Source organism: Antennarius striatus, chromosome 3, assembly GCF_040054535.1.
Source record: "Antennarius striatus isolate MH-2024 chromosome 3, ASM4005453v1, whole genome shotgun sequence".
In the NCBI taxonomy this organism is placed as follows: domain Eukaryota; kingdom Metazoa; phylum Chordata; class Actinopteri; order Lophiiformes; family Antennariidae; genus Antennarius; species Antennarius striatus.
This window is the reverse complement of record NC_090778.1, coordinates 920,905-942,500: the sequence shown is the minus strand read 5'-3', so window position 1 is coordinate 942,500 and position 21,596 is coordinate 920,905. Positions and strand designations below refer to the sequence as shown.

General features: G+C 44.5%; 1 protein-coding gene across 1 annotated transcript in view; it reads left to right on the top strand.

Annotated features, from left to right (window-relative positions):
- The window catches only part of pdzd2 (PDZ domain containing 2), a 40,112-nt gene extending 19,665 nt beyond the window's left edge, over positions 1-20,447 (top strand). Inside the window, 10 exon segments of the mRNA XM_068310005.1 lie at positions 149-330; positions 563-728; positions 10,044-10,604; positions 12,193-14,269; positions 16,122-16,239; positions 16,605-16,694; positions 17,348-17,579; positions 17,829-17,905; positions 17,907-17,964; positions 19,605-20,447. Of these exon segments, the coding sequence (XP_068166106.1) occupies positions 149-330; positions 563-728; positions 10,044-10,604; positions 12,193-14,269; positions 16,122-16,239; positions 16,605-16,694; positions 17,348-17,579; positions 17,829-17,905; positions 17,907-17,964; positions 19,605-19,735 (3,692 nt within the window). The 3' untranslated portion in view covers positions 19,736-20,447.
- The last annotated feature ends 1,149 nt before the right edge of the window (positions 20,448-21,596 follow it).

The following is a 21,596-nucleotide window of genomic DNA, read 5'->3' as shown; positions in this document are numbered from 1 at the left end:
TGTTGTTGTGTCTGTTGTTGTGTCTGTTGGGTCTGTTGATGTGTCTGTTGTTGTGTCTGTTGGTGTGTCTGTCGTTGTGTCTGTTGGAGGCTGCCCATGGTTCACCAGCATGACACTAACGTGTTCTGTACTTTGGGCTGTCACACAGGGCTGTCCTGTGAGAGCCCCGCCCTGCTCAGCTGCAGCCCCGCCCCAGAAAAAAGGGACGCGGATGGAGACGACCCCGCCCTGCTCAGCTGGAGCCCCGCCCCAGCAACAAGGGACACGGATGGAGAAGACCCCGCCCTGCTCAGCTGGACCATGAAGCGGTTCCTTGAACCTGCCAGCAGAGTAAGAACCTGGATGATGATCATGTGTGTGTTTATGTGTTTGTGTGTGTGTGTGTGTGTGTCTGTGTGTGTGCGTGCGTGCGTGTGTGTGTGTGTGTGTGTGTGTGTGTGTGTGTGTGTGTGTGCGTGTGTGCGTGCGTGTGTGCGTGTGTGTGTGTGTGTGTGTGTGTGTGTGTGTGTGTGTGTGTTGTTGCTGTTGCAGACCTGGACCACTTGTGAACTTCTCTATCCAGCAGGGCTCCTCTTGCTCAATAACCGACCTATCTGAGTGTTTGTCTCTGGATGGTTCTGGCCACGCCTCCTTGCCTGGGTCGGTGCTGATTGGCTCAAACAGTGATGAGGTTCTCCACCAGCAGAGCTGCAGTGTCTCCATGGATGACGTCTCATCACATCCCAGCGGTAATGACTGTTTCTAGCTGCTTCTGCTTGACCTTCACTCTGGAACATCTTCATTGTAATGCAGATGAGGTTTTAGATAGTTCAGAAGATGTTTCTGATGATGGTACTGATGATGGTACTGATGATGGTTCAGATGGTTCTGATGATGGTTCTGATGATGGTTCAGATGGTTCTGATGATGGTTCTGATGATGGTTCAGATGGTTCTGATGATGGTTCTGATGATGGTTCAGATGATGGTTCAGATGGTTCTGATGATGGTTCTGATGATGGTACTGATGATGGTTCAGATGGTTCTGATGATGGTTCTGATGATGGTTCAGATGGTTCTGATGATGATTCTGATGATGGTTCTGATGATGGTTCAGAGGGTTCTGATGATGGTTCTGATGATGGTACTGATGATGGTTCAGATGGTTCTGATGATGTTCTAATTATGGTTCTGATGATGGTTCCGATGATGGTTCAGATAGTTCTGATGATGGTTCTGATGGTTCTGATGATGGTCTAATTATGGTTCTGATGATGGTTCCGATGATGGTTCAGATAGTTCTGATGATGGTTCTAATGGTTCTGATGATGGTCCAGATGAATGTTCATATGATGGTTCTGGTGATGGTTCTGATGATGGTTCAGATGATGGTTCAGATGATGGTTCTAATGATGGTTCTGATGATGGTTCAGATGGTTAAGATGATGGTTCAGATGATGGTTCTATTGATGGTTCTGATGATGGTTCCGATGGTTCAAATGAGGGTTCTGGTGATGGGTTTGATGATGGTTCAGATGATGGTTCTGATGATGGTTCAGGTGGTTCTGATTATGGTTCAGCTGGTTCTGATGATGGTTCAGATGGTTCTGATGATGGTTCTGGTGGAGGATCACGTCCAGAAGTTCTGGAGTTCAGATGGTTCTGATGATGGTTCTTATGACGGTTCATTTGGTTCTAATGATGGTTTTGATGATGGTTCAGATGGTTCTGATGATGGTTCTGATGATGGTTCTGATGATGGTTCAGATGGTTCTGATGATGGTTCTGATGATGGTTCTGATTATGGTTCCGAGGATGGTTCTGATGATGGTTCTGATGATGGTTCTGATGATGGTTCAGATGGTTCTAATGATGGTATTGATGATGGTTCTGATGGTGGTTCATTTGGTTCTGATGATGGTTCCGATGATGGTTCTGATGGTTCTGATGATGGTTCTGATGATGGTTCTGATGATGGTTCAGATGGTTCTGATGATGGTTCTGATAACGGTTCTGATGATGGTTCAGATGGTTCTGATGATGGTTCAGATGATGGTTCAGATGGTTTTGATGATGGTGTTGATGATGGTTCATTTGGTTCTGATGATGGTTTTGATGATGGTTCAGATGGTTCTGATGATGGTTCTGATGATGGTTCTGATGATGGTACTGATGATGGTTTATCTGGTTCTGATGATAGTTCTGATGATGGTTCAGATGGTTCTGATGATGGTTCTGATGATGTTTCTGATGATGGTTCTGATGATGGTTCAGATGGTTCTGATGATGATATTGATGATGGTTCTGATGATGGTTCATTTGGTTCTGATGATGTTTTTAATGATGGTTCAGATGGTTCTGATAATGGTTCTGATGATGGTCCCGATGATGGTTCAGATGGTTCTGATGATGGTTGCGATGATGGTTGTGATGATGGTTCAGATGGTTCTGATGATGGTTTATTTGGTTCTGATGGTGGTTTATTTGGTTCTGATGATGGTTCAGATGGTTCTGATGATGGTTCTGATGATGTTTCTAATGATGGTTCTGATGATGGTTCAGATGGTTCTGATGATGGTATTGGTGACGGTTCTGATGATGGTTCTGGTGGAGGCTCGCGTACAGAAGTTCTTACCTCCAGCTGACAGCAAATATTTCTCAAAATCATTTTTTCAGTTTAGTTCATTATTCTTGATCTTCTGTCCTAAAGCCCATTAGCTCAGCGCTATTATTTACGAGATGCACTTGAACGCCCCATCAGGTGGACATCAGATGCAACGCGCCGTTAGCGTGTTCATGATTCTGATGATGGTTCTGATAATGGTTCTGATGATAGTTCTGATGATGGTTCAGATGGTTCAGATGATGGTTCTAATGATGGTTCAGATGGTTCTGATGATGGTTCTGATGATGGTTCTGATGATGGTTCTGATGATTCAGATGGTTCTGATGATGGTTCTGATGATGGTTCAGATGGTTCTGATGATGGTTCTGATGATCGTTCTGATGATGGTTCTGATGGTTCTAATGATGGTTGTGATGATGTTTCAGATGGTTCTGATGATGGTTCTGATGATGGTTCTGATGATGGTTCCGATGGTTCTGATGATGGTTCTCATGATGGTTCAGATGGTTATGATGATGGTTCAGATGGTTCTGATGATGGTTCTGATAATGGTTCTGATGATGGTTCAGATGGTTCTGATGATGGTATTGATGATGGTTCTGATGATGGTTCTGGTGGAGGCTCGTGTCCAGAAGTTCTTACCTCCAGCTGACAGCAAACATTTCTCAAACTCATTTTTTCAGTTCTAGTTCCTTATTCTTGACCTTCTGTCCTAAAACCCATTCGCTCAGCGCTAGTATTTACGAGATGCGCTTGAACGCCCCATCAGGTGGACATCGGATGCAACGCGCCGTTAACGTGTTCATGGTTCTGATGATGGTTCTGATGATGGTTCAGATAGTTCTGATGATGGTTCTGATGATAGTTGTGATGATGCTTCAGATGGTTCAGATGATTATTCAGATGGTTCTAATGATGGTTCTGATGATGGTTCAGATGGTTCTGATGATGGTTCTGATGATGGTTCTGGTGGAGGCTCACGTCCAGAAGTTCTGGAGTTCAGATGGTTCCGATGATGGTTGTGATGATGGTTCAGATGATTATGAGGATGGTTCTGATGATGGTTCAGATGGTTCTGATGATGGTTCTGGTGGAGGCTCGCATCCAGAAGTTCTGGAGTTCAGATGGTTCTGATGATGGTTCTGATAAGGGTTCAGATGGTTCATTTGGTTCTGATGATGGTTCTGATGATGGTTCCGATGATGGTTCCGATGGTTCTGATGATGGTTCTGATGATGGTTCTGATGATGGTTCAGATGGTTCTGATGATGGTTCTGATGGTGGTTCTGATGATGGTTCATTTGGTTCTGATGATGGTTGTGATGATGGTCTTGATGAATCTTCAGATGGTTGTGATGATGGTTCTGATAATGGTTCTGATGATTGTTCAGATGGTGCTGATGATGGTTCAGATGGTTCTGATGATGGTATTGATGATGGTTCTGATGATGGTTCAGATGGTTCTGATAATGGTTCTGATGATGGTCCCGATGATGGTTCAGATGATTCTGATGATGGTTGCGATGATGGTTGTGATGATGGTTCAGATGGTTCTGATAATGGTTCTGATGATGGTTCAGATGGTTCTGATGATGGTTCAGATGGTTCTGATGATGGTATTGATGATGGTACTGATGATGGTTCATTTGGTTCTGATGATGGTTTTAATGATGGTTCAGATGGTTCTGATAATGGTTCTGATGATGGTCCCGATGATGGTTCAGATGATTCTGATGATGGTTGCGATGATGGTTGTGATGATGGTTCAGATGGTTCTGATGATGGTTCTGATGATGATTCTGATGATGGTTTATTTGGTTCTGATGGTGGTTTATTTGGTTCTGATGATGGTTCAGATGGTTCAGATGGTTCTGATGATGGTATTGGTGACGGTTCTGATGATGGTTCTGGTGGAGGCTCGCGTACAGAAGTTCTTACCTCCAGCTGACAGCAAATATTTCTCAAAATCATTTTTTCAGTTTAGTTCATTATCCTTGACCTTCTGTCCTAAAGCCCATTAGCTCAGCGCTACTATTTACGAGATGCACTTCAACGCCCCATCAGGTGGACATCAGATGCAACGCGCCGTTAACGTGTTCATGATTCTGATGATGGTTCTGATAATGGTTCAGATGATTCAGATGGTTCTGAAGATGGTTCTGATGATGGTTCAGATGGTTCTGATGATGGTTCTCATGATCTTTCTGATGATGGTTCTGATGGTTCTAATGATGGTTGTGATGATGGTTCAGATGGTTCTGATGATGGTTCTGATGATGGTTCTGATGATGGTTCCGATGGTTCTGATGATGGTTCTCATGATGGTTCAGATGGTTCAGATGGTTCTGATGATGGTTCAGATGGTTCTGATGATGGTTCTGATAATGGTTCAGATGATGGTTCTGATGATGGTTCAGATGGTTCTGATGATGGTTCTGATGATGGTTCTGATGATAGTTCAGATGGTTCAGATGGTTCTGATGATGGTTGTGATGATGGTTCTGATCATGGTTGTGATGATGGTTTTGATGATGGTTCAGATGGTTCTGATGATGGTTCTGATGATGATTCAGATGGTTCAGATGGTTCTGATGATGGTTGTGATGATGGTTCAGATGGTTCTGATGATGGTTCTGATGGTTCTGATGATGGTTCAGAAGGTTCTGATGATGGTTCTGATGATGGTTCTGATGGTTCTGATGATGGTTCTGATGATGGTTCTGATGATGATTCTGATGGTTCTGATGATGATTCTGATGATGGTTTATTTGGTTCTGATGATGGTTCTGATAATGGTTCTGATGATGGTTAATTTGGTTCTGATGATGGTTCTGATGATGGTTCCGATGATGGTTCCGATGGTTCTGATGATGGTTTCTGATGATGGTTCTGATGATGGTTCAGATGGTTCTGATGATGGTTCTGATGGTGGTTCTGATGATGGTTCATTTGGTTCTGATGATGGTTGTGATGATGGTTTTGATGATGGTTCAGATGGTTGTGATGATGGTTCTGATAATGGTTCTGATGATGGTTCAGATGGTTCTGATGATGGTTCTGATGATGGTTCAGATGGTTCTGATGATGGTATTGATGATGGTTCTAATGATGGTTCAAATGGTTCTGATGATGGTTCTGATGATGATTCAGATGGTTCAGATGGTTCAGATGGTTCTGATGATGGTTCTGATGATGGTTGTGATGATGGTTCAGATGGTTCTGATGATGGTTCTGATGATGGTTCTGATGGTTCTGATGATGGTTCAGAAGGTTCTGATGATGGTTCTGATGATGGTTCTGATGGTTCTGATGATGGTTCTGATGATGGTTCTGATGATGGTTCTGATGGTTCTGATGATGATTCTGATGATGGTTTATTTGGTTCTGATGATGGTTCTGATAATGGTTCTGATGATGGTTAATTTGGTTCTGATGATGGTTCTGATGATGGTTCCGATGATGGTTCCGATGGTTCTGATGATGGTTTCTGATGATGGTTCTGATGATGGTTCAGATGGTTCTGATGATGGTTCTGATGGTGGTTCTGATGATGGTTCATTTGGTTCTGATGATGGTTGTGATGATGGTTTTGATGATGGTTCTGATGGTTCTGATGATGGTTCTGATAATGGTTCTGATGATGGTTCAGATGGTTCTGATGATGGTTCTGATGATGGTTCAGATGGTTCTGATGATGGTATTGATGATGGTTCTAATGATGGTTCAAATGGTTCTGATGATGGTTCTGATGATGATTCAGATGGTTCAGATGGTTCAGATGGTTCTGATGATGGTTCTGATGATGGTTGTGATGATGGTTCAGATGGTTCTGATGATGGTTCTGATGGTTCTGATGATGGTTCAGAAGGTTCTGATGATGGTTCTGATGATGGTTCTGATGGTTCTGATGATGGTTCTGATGATGGTTCTGATGATGGTTCTGATGGTTCTGATGATGATTCTGATGATGGTTTATTTGGTTCTAATGATGGTTCTGATAATGGTTCTGATGATGGTTAATTTGGTTCTGATGATGGTTCTGATGATGTTTCCGATGATGGTTCCGATGGTTCTGATGATGGTTTCTGATGATGGTTCTGATGATGGTTCATATGGTTCTGATGATGGTTCTGATGGTGGTTCTGATGATGGTTCATTTGGTTGTGATGATGGTTGTGATGATGGTTTTGATGATGGTTCAGATGGTTGTGATGATGGTTCTGATAATGGTTCTGATGATGGTTCAGATGGTTCTGATGATGGTTCTGATGATGGTTCAGATGGTTCTGATGATGGTATTGATGATGGTTCTGATGATGGTTCATTTGGTTCTGATGATGGTTTTGATGATGGTTCAGATGGTTCTGATAATGGTTCTGATGATGGTCCCGATGATGGTTCACATGGTTCTGATGATGGTTGTGATGATGGTTGTGATGATGGTTCAGATGGTTCTGATGATGGTTCTGATGGTTCTGATGATGGTTCTGATGATGGTTCAGATTGTTGTGATGATGATTCTAATGATGGTTCTGATGATGGTTTATATGGTTCTGATGATTTTTCTGATGATGGTTCTGGTGGAGGCTCGCATCCAGAAGTTCTGGAGTTCAGATGGTTGTGATGATGGTTCTGATAATGGTTCTGATGATGGGTCATTTGGTTCTGATGACGGTTTTGATGATTGTTCATTTGGTTCTGATGATGGTTTTGATGATGGTTCAGATGGTTCTGATGATGGTTCTGATGATGGTTCTGATGATGGTTCAGATGGTTCTGATGATGGTTCTGATGATGGTTCTGATGATGGTTCTGATGATGGTTCAGATGGTTCGGATGATGGTGTTAATGATGGTTCTGATGGTGGTTCATTTGGTTCTGATGATGGTTCTGATGATGGTTCTGATGGTTCTGATGATGGTTCTGATGATGGTTCTGATGATGGTTCAGATGGTTCTGATGATGGTTCAGATGGTTCTGATGATGGTTCTGATGATAGTTGTGATGATGGTTCAGATGGTTCAGATGATTGTTCTGATGATGGTTCAGATGGTTCAGATGGTTCTGATGATGGTTCTGATGATGGTTGTGATGATGGTTTAGATGGTTCTGATGATGGTTCTGATGGTTCTGATGATGGTTCAGATGTTTCTGATGATGGTTCTGATGATGGTTCAGATGGTTCTGATGATGGTTGTGATGATTGTCCTGATGGTTCTGACGATGGTTCTGATGATGGTTCTGATGATGGTTCTGATGGTTCTGATGATGATTCTCATGATGGTTTATTTGGTTCTGATGATGGTTGTGATGATGGTTCAGATGGTTCTGATGATGGTTCTGATGATGTTTCTGATGATGGTTCTGATGATGGTTCAGATGGTTCTGATGATGGTATTGGTGATGGTTCTGATGATGGTTCTGGTGGAGGCTCGCGTCCAGAAGTTCTTACCTCCAGCTGACAGCAAACATTTCTCAAACTCATTTTTTCAGTTCTAGTTCATTATTCTTGATCTTCTGTCCTAAAGCCCATTCGCTCAGCGCTAGTATTTACGAGATGCGCTTGAACGCCCCATCAGGTGGACATCGGATGCAACGCGCCGTTAACGTGTTCATGGTTCTGATGATGGTTCTGATGATGGTTCTGATGAAAGTTCTGATGATGGTTCAGATGGTTCTGATGATGGTTCAGATGGTTCAGATGATGGTTCTAATGATGGTGCTGATGATGTTTCAGATGGTTCTGATTATGGTTGTGATGATGGTTCTGGTGGAGGCTTGCATCCAGAAGTTCTGGAGTTCAGATGGTTCTGATGATGGTTCATTTGGTTCTGATGATGGTTTTGATGATGGTTCAGATGGCTCTGATGATGGTTCTGATGATGGTTCAGATGGTTCTGATGATGGTTCTGATGATGGTTCCGATGATGGTTCAGATGGTTCTGATGGTGGTTCTGATGATGGTTCATTTGGTTCTGATGATGGTTTTGATGATGGTTCAGATGGCTCTGATGATGGTTCTGATGATGGTTCAGATGGTTCTGATGATGGTTCTGATGATGGTTCCGATGATGGTTCAGATGGTTCTGATAATGGTTCTGATGATGGTTGTGATGATGGTTCAGATGGTTCTGATGATGGTTCTGATGATGGTATTGCTGATGGTTCTGATGATGGTTCAGATGGTTCTGATAATGGTTTTGATGATGGTTCAGATGGTTTTGATGATGGTATTGATGATGGTTCAGATGATGGTTCAGATGATGGTTTTGATGATGGTTCATTTGGTTCTGATGAAGGTTTTAATGATGGTTCAGATGGTTCTGATAATGGTTCTGATGATGGTTGTGATGAAGGTTCAGATGGTTCTGATGATGGTTCTGATGATGGTATTGATGATGGTTCTGATGATGGTTCTGATGATGGTTTATTTGGTTCTGATGATGGTTCTGATGATGGTTCTGATGATGGTTCTGATGATGTTTCTAATGATGGTTCTGATGATGGTTCAGATGGTTTTGATGATGGTATTGATGATGGTTCTGATGATGGTTCTGGTGGAGGCTCGCGTCCAGAAGTTCTTACCTCCAGCTGACAGCAAACATTTCTCAAACTCATTTTTTCAGTTCTAGTTCATTATTCTTGACCTTCTGTCCTAAAACCCATTCGGTCAGCGCTAGTATTTACGAGATGCGCTTGAACGCCCCATCAGGTGGACATCGGATGCAACGCGCCGTTAACGTGTTCATGATTCTGATGATGGTTCTGATGATGGTTCTGATGATAGTTCTGATGATGGTTCAGATGATTCAGATGATGGTTCAGATGGTTCTGATGATGGTTCTGATGATGGTTCTGATGGTTGTGATGATGGTTGTGATGATGGTTCAGATGGTTCTGATGATGGTTCTGATGATGGTTCTGATGGTTCTGATGGTTCTAATGATGGTTGTGATGATGGTTCAGATGGTTCTGATGATGGTTCTGATGATGGTTCTGATGATGGTTGTGATGGTTCTGATGATGGTCTTTGTGTTTACATGTAACTGCATGCATGTTGTGTATTTACTGTTCATTAGGTTTTTACTGCATTCTTTACATCTTTAATGTGTTCATAGGTACAGTAACGCTGTTGTGTTACATCTTTATGACAGATTTAACTGTTAGTTTTACATGACTGTTATACTCATTGTATGATCTTTTTCTCTTTCTGTTTCTGTTTAGACCACACACACACACACACACACACACACACACACACACACACACACACACACACACACACACACACACACACACACACACACACACACACACACACACACACACACACACACACAGATTCTCTGGCTGGAATCTGTCTTTAGTGTCTGCGTCCCTAATGAACCCTGTCCATATTCTATACCTTCTGTTGCTGATCTTTTTCTCATCGTCTCCAGCACTCCACCTGTCTCTGAAAGAAGGTGAGGATGCATCACCAGCCAGGACTCCTGTTCATCGTCATGACAACGGGGAGGCGGCCCCCCATCGCGTCTCCAGTCCCATCTCCAGACGGAGTCCTCTGCTCCGGCAGAAACGGATGAGGAGCTCTGAGGGAGAAGTTAGTGAGGATGAGTTCTCTGAAGGTGCTGGCCACCGGGGGCTCGACCCCCACCCAGCAGGACCCCACTTCCTCAGTGAGGAACCTCCAGATGTGGGGGTGGACGTCGCGTTGAGGGGCAGGGCCAGAGAGCAGGGAGGTGCCGGCGCCGCTGACAGTGTGACCCTGTGGAGACGTGACGAGGACTTGTTTGGTCCTGATGTAGAGATCATGTCGTCCCCACTGAAGCTCGTCAGTGCTGGGGGGTCGTCTGGGGAACCCACGGGCGAGCTGTGGCCTGGAGATGAAAGAGTTAAAACAGAAGATCAACAGGTGTGCTCCCCGAGCCGCCAGGAACTCTGGGAACTGATGCTCAACCCTCCAGGGACGCCGTCGCTGGACGTTAGGAGGCTGAAGTCAGGTGAGTGTCTGGAGACTGACCAGGAGCAGTGAGACATGGGAGCGACGTGATTGGTTCATGTTTCAGCCTGACAGCAGATTCATCACACGTTTAGTGTTTCAGTGAAGCATTCTGTTCCAGTGCACACACACGCACACACGCACGCACGCACGCACGCACGCACGCACGCACACACACACACACACACACACACACACACACACACACACACACACACACACTTCCTGTAAAGCGGTACTTCCTGTCCTCTGACAGGCTGGAGGTTGAACTGGTCTCAGTGCTGGACAGTCACAGAACTCTCCTATTGGTGGGACTCAGACCACCTGACTTCACCCATCTTTAGCACTCTCCTCAAACTTTTAAATTGCGTCACAGCGCCACCTGTTGGCTCACTGTGTCTTATGGTCTGAGGACGCTGAAGGACACCCAGCATAACGATGGTTCCAAAAGTCTGCTGTCTGGTTTTTCTTCTTGATTGTTGTTCTGTGGACATGCTGTAGTCTGAAACAGTTTGTAGCCACACAATGTTGTGTATTTGCTCAAAAAGCATGTTCTTTACTCCAAACACATCAGAAAACAAAAGTTTGTTCATCATGTTTCACAGACGACATTGTGTTTGTGAATCTTGTATTTGTGAAGCATGTTTTGTTTAGCTGACAGGAACTTTTATCAATTACAAATCAAAATGCTCTTAGTTGTGTTGTGTCTCCTCTACAAAACGTGCCGTTACCTTGGGAACCGTTGTGCATCTGTAAAACGGTCGTGTGTTTTTCAGCTTTTGACAAGAATCTAACAGCGTTTGTCTGCCTCAGTTTAATCAGAAGTATGACGAACAGCAGGAAAGGAAAGGCACCAGTGATTTCTGTTGTTGGCCTAGAATTATAGCAGACGGATTAAATAAATGTGAATGTACATACTTACATACATACTTGTTTTATTATATTAAATACACAGTGCAAATCTATAGAATAATTCAATAAATTCAATAAAGACATTGAATTAACTTCATTTTTATTATCCAATTGGATTATGTTTATCACATCTTTGGCTTTCTGATTTTTATGACTTATATTTCGTCTCAGGTTCCATTTAACTAGAACCACTGTGCTAAAAAGATGTTTTCAACCGTGATTGCATCTCATTGGTTATTTGTTGTTTAGCAGACAATAAGCATCAAATACCGATGGTTAAATGAATTTCAAGCAGTGCCCAGAAGAAAAACCTGTTTTTGGGGTGGGGGAGGTAACTGAACTAATTCTCAGGCAGACAGGTTCAGTTTGGTTGATGAAAACAACCCAGTTTGTGTCTCTGCTGTTGGTGGAAGTTAACATGAAGGGTTTCTGACATTCCTCAGTGGAGCTGGTCAGTAACCAGTGCTCCCAGTCAGGAACAGAGTCCAGAAGCTCTTGAGAGGCTTTAACTGTCAGCGATGAGACACTCGACTGAAGTTTACTACAGGACGGACACATTTGGGAATTTCTTAGGATACAAGGGGTTGTAGAATATTTTCAGGAATAGAAAAGTGATTAATGAAGAACTTGATGCCTTTTCATTAAATTCTGACTGTTCATTTTCTTCCTGCTTACAGCTGTAGATCAACTTTCCACAGTGGAATTTTCCACCAGACTGAACCCAGTCAGATCTAGTCAGGCAACCTCTGATAAAGGACAAGGAACCTGTGACTACACAGAAGAAACACACCCTGGTTTTCAAACAGCCATTTCTAGTATGGATGAGGTTCCATCTGGGGGGTACCACACCCACCATAAAAACACTCAATACCCCAACCAGATATCACCCAATGAGCCCATGCCCTCCTGTTCAAAGCAAAATGCCTCTCAGCTGCTGGAGGAAGACACAGTGGAAAAGAAATCAGGTCTCTTGAGCTCCATGGATCCAGAAGATGATAAAATTGTCCTCCTGTCTTTGGAGCAACTAAAAGAAAACAGTTCTGTTGTTTTAAGTGGCTCAGGTCTGGACGAAGCTAATAGTTATCGATGTTTGTATCCCTCAGGAGATGATGATTCAAACAGTGGCTCCATCCCTCAGAGCCGTGTCATTGTAGGTCACACTGCAGCCTGTAGACGCCATCAGCCTTCATCAGATGAGGACGTGGAGTTCTGTTCCTGTGATTTCCTGCCACCTGATGCTGGTGGACACTCTCATTTACCCCCGTCATCAGGTGGAACGTCACACAAGAGTAGTGAGCCTGGTGAAGAGGGGACTCTGATGCAGGACTCTGAAGCCTCACTAACAAACAGAGAAAACTCTGTTCCCTCACCTGCAGGCTGTACTTCACCCATGTTCTCTCCAGATGGCCACAGTGATACCTGTGACAAAGGTAAAGCATGTGTTGTCTCCTGTCCTGGGAGTCCCAGCAGTTTGTGGAGTCCTCCTCAGTGGATCCCCAGTGTCACTCAGGATTCCACAGATGAGTCACATGCACATGTCTCCATGTCCTCAGACTTACTGAAACATCAGAATACGCAAGTACCGTATTCATCATCAACCCAATCAAAGACCTGGAACGCAACAACATCAGCAGCGACAAACCACGAACAGGGTGGGGTGTACAGGAACCCCCGTGGACCAAAGCTCCTGGATGGTTCAGACTGTCCTGTGCTGCGTCAGAACCTGGAGCTTCAGGTGGACACAAACACCAGTGTTCACAAACGGCTGGATTTGGGTGTTAACGTTAATGATGTGCTGCAAAAGGGACCTCTCCAAACAGGCATGAAGGCTGAAGGTCCTGTGAGTCTGTCAGCAGGAACAGGTTTGGTGAAGACCTGTGACCGGTCAGATGGGGACACCCAACAACCCTTCACAGCTGAGCAAAGGCCTCCAGGTGGCGCCCTGAGTACTGCACAGTCTGCCAGGGACAAACACCTCCCGCTTGTCTCCACAACAGCCCAACGTTACCCACCTGCCACTCAGAGAACATTCATAGAAGTCCAGCTGTCCCATTCGTCTGGTCCATCATCACCACCCTGTGAAGCAGTGAACTCAGATTCAGCCACCAGAAACAGGCTGAAGTCCAGCACCGTAGAGATGAGTGGGACTCCAGCGTCCAACAGAACCAGACGGTACCGAAGGCAGAACGTCTTGTCGGCCAGCTTCACACCCTTCTCGGTCCAGCAGAAGATCAAATCCTTTGAGAACCTGGCCAGCTTTGACAAGCCTGTAGCCAGAAGCAGTGATCTTCAGGCGTCTGCTCGGACATGCAGAGTTTCCCTGAACCAAAGGATTGCTGATTATACAGACTCGATTAACTCTGACCGTCAGGCAGGTCCAAGTAGTTTCAGCTCAAATGCAGGGAATTTAATCCCTACCACAGGTTCCAGCACAGCTCACCTCACTGGGGACCAGCCTGATGTCCATCAATCATTCGATGGAATTCCACCACAGACGGCTGAGATGTTGTGGAGGAAACGTGTGAAGGCTCCCCAGAAGAAGCAGCTCAGGGCTGTCAGCATGCCTGAGCTGGAGAAACTATGTGAAGAAGACCTGACCAAGGGACCTGGGGCGTCTGCAGGAGAGACTGAGCCTGATAGACATACCAGCCCTCGTTCCTCCACAAGAGTGGATGTGAACACACTCAGATCTGCTGGAGAGACTCGTCTAGGTGTCCCTGAAACCCACATGTACCCTTCTGGCTGGTCCATCAGGTGGGGGTTCTGATTGATTGTTTTAGATGAGAAACACGGTGTGTGTGTGTATGTGTGAAGCTAGTGGTCATGATAACACAGACTAAGGATTAAGTTATGTATGAAAGAGTTGTGGTGTCTTCTACATGGTCTAGTCTACATGCTGCAGTGTTTGGGATGAGCTCAACAGTCTTTAGAATCCAACTGGTCATTGGTTCTAATAGTCCAGCCTGGAAGGGAAACATGCATGGAGGTGATTGAATTACAAACTCTTTATGAATGAAAGAGTCATCAAAATTCTTTTGCGTTGAAATAAAAATGAATATTCTTACACTTGCTGAAAGGTAAGGTCATGGCTTCAGGAGTCGTTCCATTATCAGACGATGATGAGATGAGACCCAGTTCAAACATAAAAGTAAACATCCTAGTAGGTACCAGCAGGTTATACAGTGTTAACGAGTTATAGACATGTGTAGTTAAGTTAGCTTGTTTTCATGTTCCTCTATGGACTTTGAAAGAGTGATGTACATTTTTGTGTCTTATCACCAGGACGCAGTCCTCACTGTGTGTTGTCTTCACTCACCGGTGATGCTTTATTGAGCTCATCTTGATGAGTCAGGGCAGCCCCATTCAGAAAGTAAATATGTTCCACCTGACAGAGAAGAGTGGGGGGGTTATTACATGAGGGGAGACTGGAGACGTGGAACCCTCATGGGGAAAACACTTAACTAATACAGGGAGGCAAGAAAAATGAATACCAGGACTCCATCAGGACTAGTGAAACAGGAAGTGTTCTCCAGGTGTTTGTCTCCTGATGCCATGAACATCCACCTCGTCTCCTCTCTTTCACCTCTGCTTGTCTTTCCATAGTGTGTATGGAGTCAACATGAACATGTTTGTGTGAAAAGTGCCTTCATGCTGCCTGCTGGGTCCTGAAATGTAACACATCTGTGGAAAGGAAATGAGTGGAATGCTAAAGGCAGTGATCAGAAACATGCTGCTCACAGCTGTGTGACAGCTGGGCGTCTTCAACGCGACACTAAATGTAAAAAGAGGTTCTAATTATCACAAAGTCATCCTGTACATGTGATTTGTCCACCAGGCTCAGCCCTGTACACGTAGTATCTCTAACTGCAGCACTTTAAAAGAACAGTTAATCAAAGATCAATAATCAGCCACCATCCATCCACCCTGAATAACAACTTTCTCACTCTCAGATGTATTTCTGTTACAGCTTCTGAGCAAACAGTGAGATGGAACCAAAAGAGCCCAACATTACTTATCATAAAGCCCAAATATCACCAGTTCATTTTAAGAGATTTTAAAATTTCCCTCAAATTTGATATTTTATTATGTCACAACATTTCCTTGAAGTTTTGACATGAATAATTTTATGGAAGAAAATCACAGTGTATTGTAAAATGTTTTAGAAAGCAATTTGGTTAATGTTCTTCTTGACGTGAATAATTTGTGCCTTCATATAGACACAGAAGGATGATGGTGGTAATCGTCCCGTCAGGGGGAGACCTGTCCAAAACTTATGTCACATCTACTCAGGGCCAAAACTGATGGGTAATTCCTTTAGACCTCCACAGGATGGATCTATTTCACTCCCTGATGCTTTCGTCTGGTGATGCAGCAGAGGGCAGGAAGTAGGTCTGAGTCTGGACATCAAGCTGGCTTCTTCTGCTTTGCTTCCAGTGTGAAGACATGCATCACTCTGAATGTCTCACCAGGGCACAAACGGTTCATGTGCGTCTGTATGGACCCATGATGAGCTGGGGGCCTACCGGGGGCCCCAATTCATCTGAGACGTGCTGTCCAAACGTCATGAGGAATGGGTGTAAATGTCTTGTCTTGGACTCGTCTCCAGGTTGAAGAACCTGGCCTCATCTCCTTCGAGTCGGTGTCAGCTGGAAACCACGCTGTCCTCCCTGCCTGTTCAATCGTATGTGTCTACCCTCCTCCAGGAGCCCAAAGCCCCCCCACAGGTAGCATCGTACCGCCTGGAAGTACCCCCCAATATACTTACAACCGTCTCCATCCTCAGTGTGTGACACACAAGTTTCTTTCAGGATATAAATTATCTACTTCCTGAAATGTTATAAAATATGTTATAAAATATATAAATATGTTGCTCCACTGATGTGCAGTTTTGATCAGAAACCAAGTTTAATGCATTTCATTTGGGAAACCTTTTGTTTGCTACACGTCGAGTTTAAATATCAGTTTAAAAACATTTAGGATCTGGATTGAAAAACCACCAACTTCATTCCATGTGAATTAACACATTTAAAACTATTTCAAACAATTAAAGAGAACACTGAACACATTGGTGTTGTTTCCCTGCCTGCAGGTTCGTCTCGTCGTCCTGACTAAAGACGAAGGCTCGGGTCTCGGTTTTAGTGTCGCTGGGGGAGTGGACCTCCAACACAAAGACATCACTGTGAGTTCAACACCACAGCTTCCTCTTCAAATACAGCATTTAAGATCTGCACATACTTCATAATGTATAGTATACAAGCAGCTGTTATTTTGGGGATACTTTATTGTTTGTGTTTGACACGTAGACAGACCTACAGGAGAGGAACCTACAGAAAGACTGAGGTGACAGGATATGTTCAGGGTTTCTTGATGAATCAGTGCCTTTGATAATGTTTAAATGTCACAACGACCGTAACCAATGGCAACATTAAATCTATTTCAGTGAGTCGGTACCTTTGTGTTGAGCCCAGTGTTCACTTCATCGTGTCACACTATTCATTTATTCATTCATTCATCATCAACCGCTTCATCCGCTGTGGCGGGTTGCGGGTCGCTGGAGCCTACCCATTAGGGCGTGAGGTGGGGGAAACTCTGGGCGCGATGCCAGCACACCGCGGAGCCAAACTAGTTAGAGCTAAAACAAATCCGTTATTGTCAGTGTGGTGATGTCTGAAGGGAAGCAGCCTTCGTCTTTACATGAGTGTGACTCTCCCATGATTCCTTTTTGCACAGCTGATACACACTGTGATCTTCTCTTTTTACCAGCTGGCCATGTTTTGATGGTTGTGTCCAGCACCTCAGCTCAGTTAGTGTAACCTGTGTCTGTGTGTCCAGGTCCACCGGGTCTTCACCAATGGTGCTGCTAGTCTTGAAGGAACAATCCAGAGAGGCGACAAAATTTTATCAATAAATGGTTCAAGTATGGAGGGTAAAACCCACTGGGAGGCGCTGTCTCACCTTCACAAAGCCAGACTGTACAATCAAGCCTTAGTCGTCATCTGGAGAGACGAGGACACAGACCTGAACGCCTCTCCTACCCGGGGCACATCTTTAAAACCCAGAGCAGGTAAGACTTCAACGATGGCAAACATACAAACCTTCTGGTCTCCATTCGAGGTTAAAGAGTTTATCTCCCTGCCAACAGAGGGTCTCCATGACTCCATGTTACATTTCATTTTATTAGCCCTCTCCAGTTTTGATAAGTCTGCTCTTCCGGTTCTCTTCATGGTAGAGTGTAGTTAAATGACACGTCTCCAATCAGAAGCAGCAACAACTTCTCAACAACCAGAGTTTGTTTGTGTTGAATATTTATCAGAGTTGGATGTGGACCCAGAAGGTGCAATGATGGTGGAGCTTCACAATTCATCTTCTAGCCTGGGCTTCAGTCTGGAGGGGGGGGAAATCCTCAAGCCGTGGTGACAGGCCTCTGACTGTCCGACTCATCTTCAAAGGTAACATTTGAAAGACATGTTAAAGTTCTCTGAGTGTCATAAAATACATTGCAGTCCTGTTCAGCCTTGTTGAGAGGACTGTGTGTCAGAGTGAGTTTGTAATAGTTTATGCTCTTCTTCATCTATAAATGATCTGAGCACTCGGCCAATGGCACACTGGACGGCAGATGGGATTAGGCCCTGAATAAACCATTATGTTATCTGCATTCTGAAAGTATACAGTAACTAGCTTGTTAGATTACTGTACCTGACATAGCTTAAGCCAGAATTAATCATAAATGTGGTTTATGACTAATCTTCACTTCCCTAGAACTGCCCCCTTATCGTGGTGGGGGCGTTTGAGTGCCCGAATGATCCCAGGGGCTTTATGCTCCTGGTGGGGTCTGACCTTTTTACCACGACAGACTACGAGCAGAATAAGATCGAGGACTGTGATGTCACACGGTGTGGTGCAACTCGTATGCGAGCACCTGGTGGGCGTGCCTCTGCACACGGGGCCGAGCCGGGCTCAGCCTGAAAGGCGTTCGTGGCCACACCACCCGCTGAGGGAACCGTCGGGGACGGGTGCAGTGTGGATGGGGTGGCAGTCGTCAGCATGGGGCTGGATCACCCAAGAAAATCACAGAACTGACCAGCAATTCCTCTTCAGAAGTTTAGGGACAAAGGGAAGAGGTTTAAATATAGAACTTTAAGGTACTGTGGCGTCTAGCCTGTTATATCCAGGACAAGGACTGACTACATAGATGGAGTCCAGGAGGCAGGATGTTGGTTCAGATGAAACAATACTAGCAATCAGTTGTTGAAGGTCAACGGAATAGAAACGGTCCAGATACAGAGCAGGTCGTAGAGCTGGATCTCCACTTCCTGTGTCAGAAGGTCTACAAATCTCTATAAAGTAGAAGTTCAGAAAGTCTTTACGCCTGTGGCTATAGGGATGCTTCTGTTTTTTACATAATTCCATAGAAAGGACGGCACAATGCTCCAGTGGGGGGCGCTGTCGCCGCACAGCAAGGCGGTTCTGGGTTCGAGTCCCGCTCTGTGTGGAGTTTCCATGTTCTCCCGTGTCTGCGTGGGTTCTCTCTGGGTTCTCCGGCTTCCTCCCCCCTCCAGAAACATGAACTTCAGGTTGATTGGCCGTCCCAAACATGTGGCTCCGCGGTCACTGGCCTCGTGTCCCCCGCCTCACGCCTAGCAACCCGTGAATTGTGAGACCTGGACAGTGGAAGAAGCGCGTAGTGAAGATGAATGAATGAATGAATAAATGAATGAATGATTCCATAGATCTTCATGTCCTCAGTGTAGAATGTCAAGATAAAGACAAACCACCGGTGAATGATGGGTGTTTCCAACTTTTCGACTGGTACTGGATACACGCGCGCGCACACACACACACACACACAGACACACACACACACACACACACACACACACACACACACACACACACACACACACACACACACACACACACACAAGAGGTCAGTGCTTGACTGGAGCCTTGGTGTATCTGGACAATATTACAGTTCCCTCACGTGTCTCCTGAAGACTTCCAGAGTCCTGGGTGGATGATGGGTGGAGGATGGGGGGTTTACAGGTGTGTCTACGTCCTCAGGATGATCTAACCTGCTGGTTTACCACAGGAGGGGCTGTGGATCTGTCTGGACTCATCCAGGTTGGAGATGAGATCCTGTCCATCAACGGCTCTTCACTCAGAGACATGACGCACCAGGACGCCTGGAGAACCAGGACCCAACCGTCTGGTCATCTGTAGGCCTGGTACACGACCAGTCAGGAAGAACATATTAACCACATGTGAGGGACCACCCCCACGATGAGCTGGCGTGGGTAAACCCCGCCCCCAGCACACCTGTGACCCATAAGGTGGATAAGAGACTGTAAGATAGGATTCACCTCATCTACAAGATGGATGGATGGATGATGGATGGATAATCAATATGTGTGATGGATGGATGATCAATATGTGTGATGGATGGATGATCAATATGTGTGATGGATGGATGATGGATGGATGATCAATATGTGTGATGGATGGATGATCAATGTGTGTGATGGATGGATGATGGATGGATGATCAATATGTGTGATGGATGGACGATGGATGGATGATGGATGGATGATCAATATGTGTGATGGATGGATGATCAATATGTGTGATGGATGGATTATCAATGTGTGTGATGGATGGATGATGGATGGATGGATGATGGATGAGGCAGCATTGACTTTTCTTCCTCCAGATCGGAGACTTTGATCGTTGCTCTGACGTTAATCTGTTCACGGACACTTCTGAAACAATTTGATTGGTTCTTTTTTAATAAAGTCACTACGTTACATTTGTGTCTTTGCACCTTGATTCTGAACTATTGGTGAGTGAAGTCAGAAGACTTGATGGAGCTCATTGTAACGGTGATGTTGGTGTTTCATGGTGAATAGTGACACACATTCTATTCTTTTGTCTCCACCAAACAAAGAGACACGTTTCTGGAGAGGAGAGAGGAAGAGCACGAGGAAGATGAAGAAGAGCCAAAGAGAGCAGCAGCATCTGGAGATGTTCTGGTCAGGTCCAGCAGGTGGAGGTTCTGTCTGGTTCAACACACAGAACGTTTACGTGACGTCAGTCCTTTGTAGAACAGCCAATCAACCACAGGAGAGGTAGAATGTGTGTGAGATGAAGGCCTGACCAATCAAACACACAATCATTCAACCCGGTTGGTAACGGGACGGATTCTGTCCAAACAATTTAGATTAATCCTATGTTTGAGTAATTATCTGAGCAGATTAATTATATTTGAGTAATTATCTGAGCAGATTAATTATAACTGAGTAAATATCTGAACAGATTAATTATAACTGAGTAAATATCTGAACAGATTAATTATAACTGAGTAAATATCTGAACAGACTGTTGTAACAGTTCAAGCTGTGGATTCAGGATTCTGCTGCCAGCTGGTGGAGACGTGATCAAGTGGACCAAGTGGTGGTTACTGGTGGGTTACTGGTGGGTTACTGGTGGGTTACTGGTGGGTTACTGGTGGTTACTGGTGGTTACTGGTGGTTACTGGTGGTTACTGGTGGGTTACTGGTGGGTTACTGGTGGTTACTGGTGGTTACTGGTGGTTACTGGTGGGTTACTGGTGGGTTACTGGTGGGTTAATGGTACGTTAGTGGTATATGTATACTGTCTTCTTTATGGTTAATGCATTCCAGGAATCACACGTGATTAATGAAATTCTGCGATAGAGCGACAAACTATCTTATTATTTATGCTAATGTAAACGTTTCTGAACCCCCCCATCCTGATATTAAACCACCTTCTGTCTGTATTACCTTTAAAACACTGACAGACTGTTTAGAACACTTTGTGTCTCATGGAAGTCAGAGACGTAGAACACGTCAGGATGTCAGCCAATAGAATGTGTGTACGGTGTCATGTGACTGCTGACCAAAAATCTGCGATGAGGTGAAGTGGCAAGTTTTGATGCGTGAATGCACGAGGGCGCACAGTATTTGCATGCATTTTATATATATATATATATATATATATATATACACACACATACATATATATACACATATACACACACACACATACATATATATATATATATATA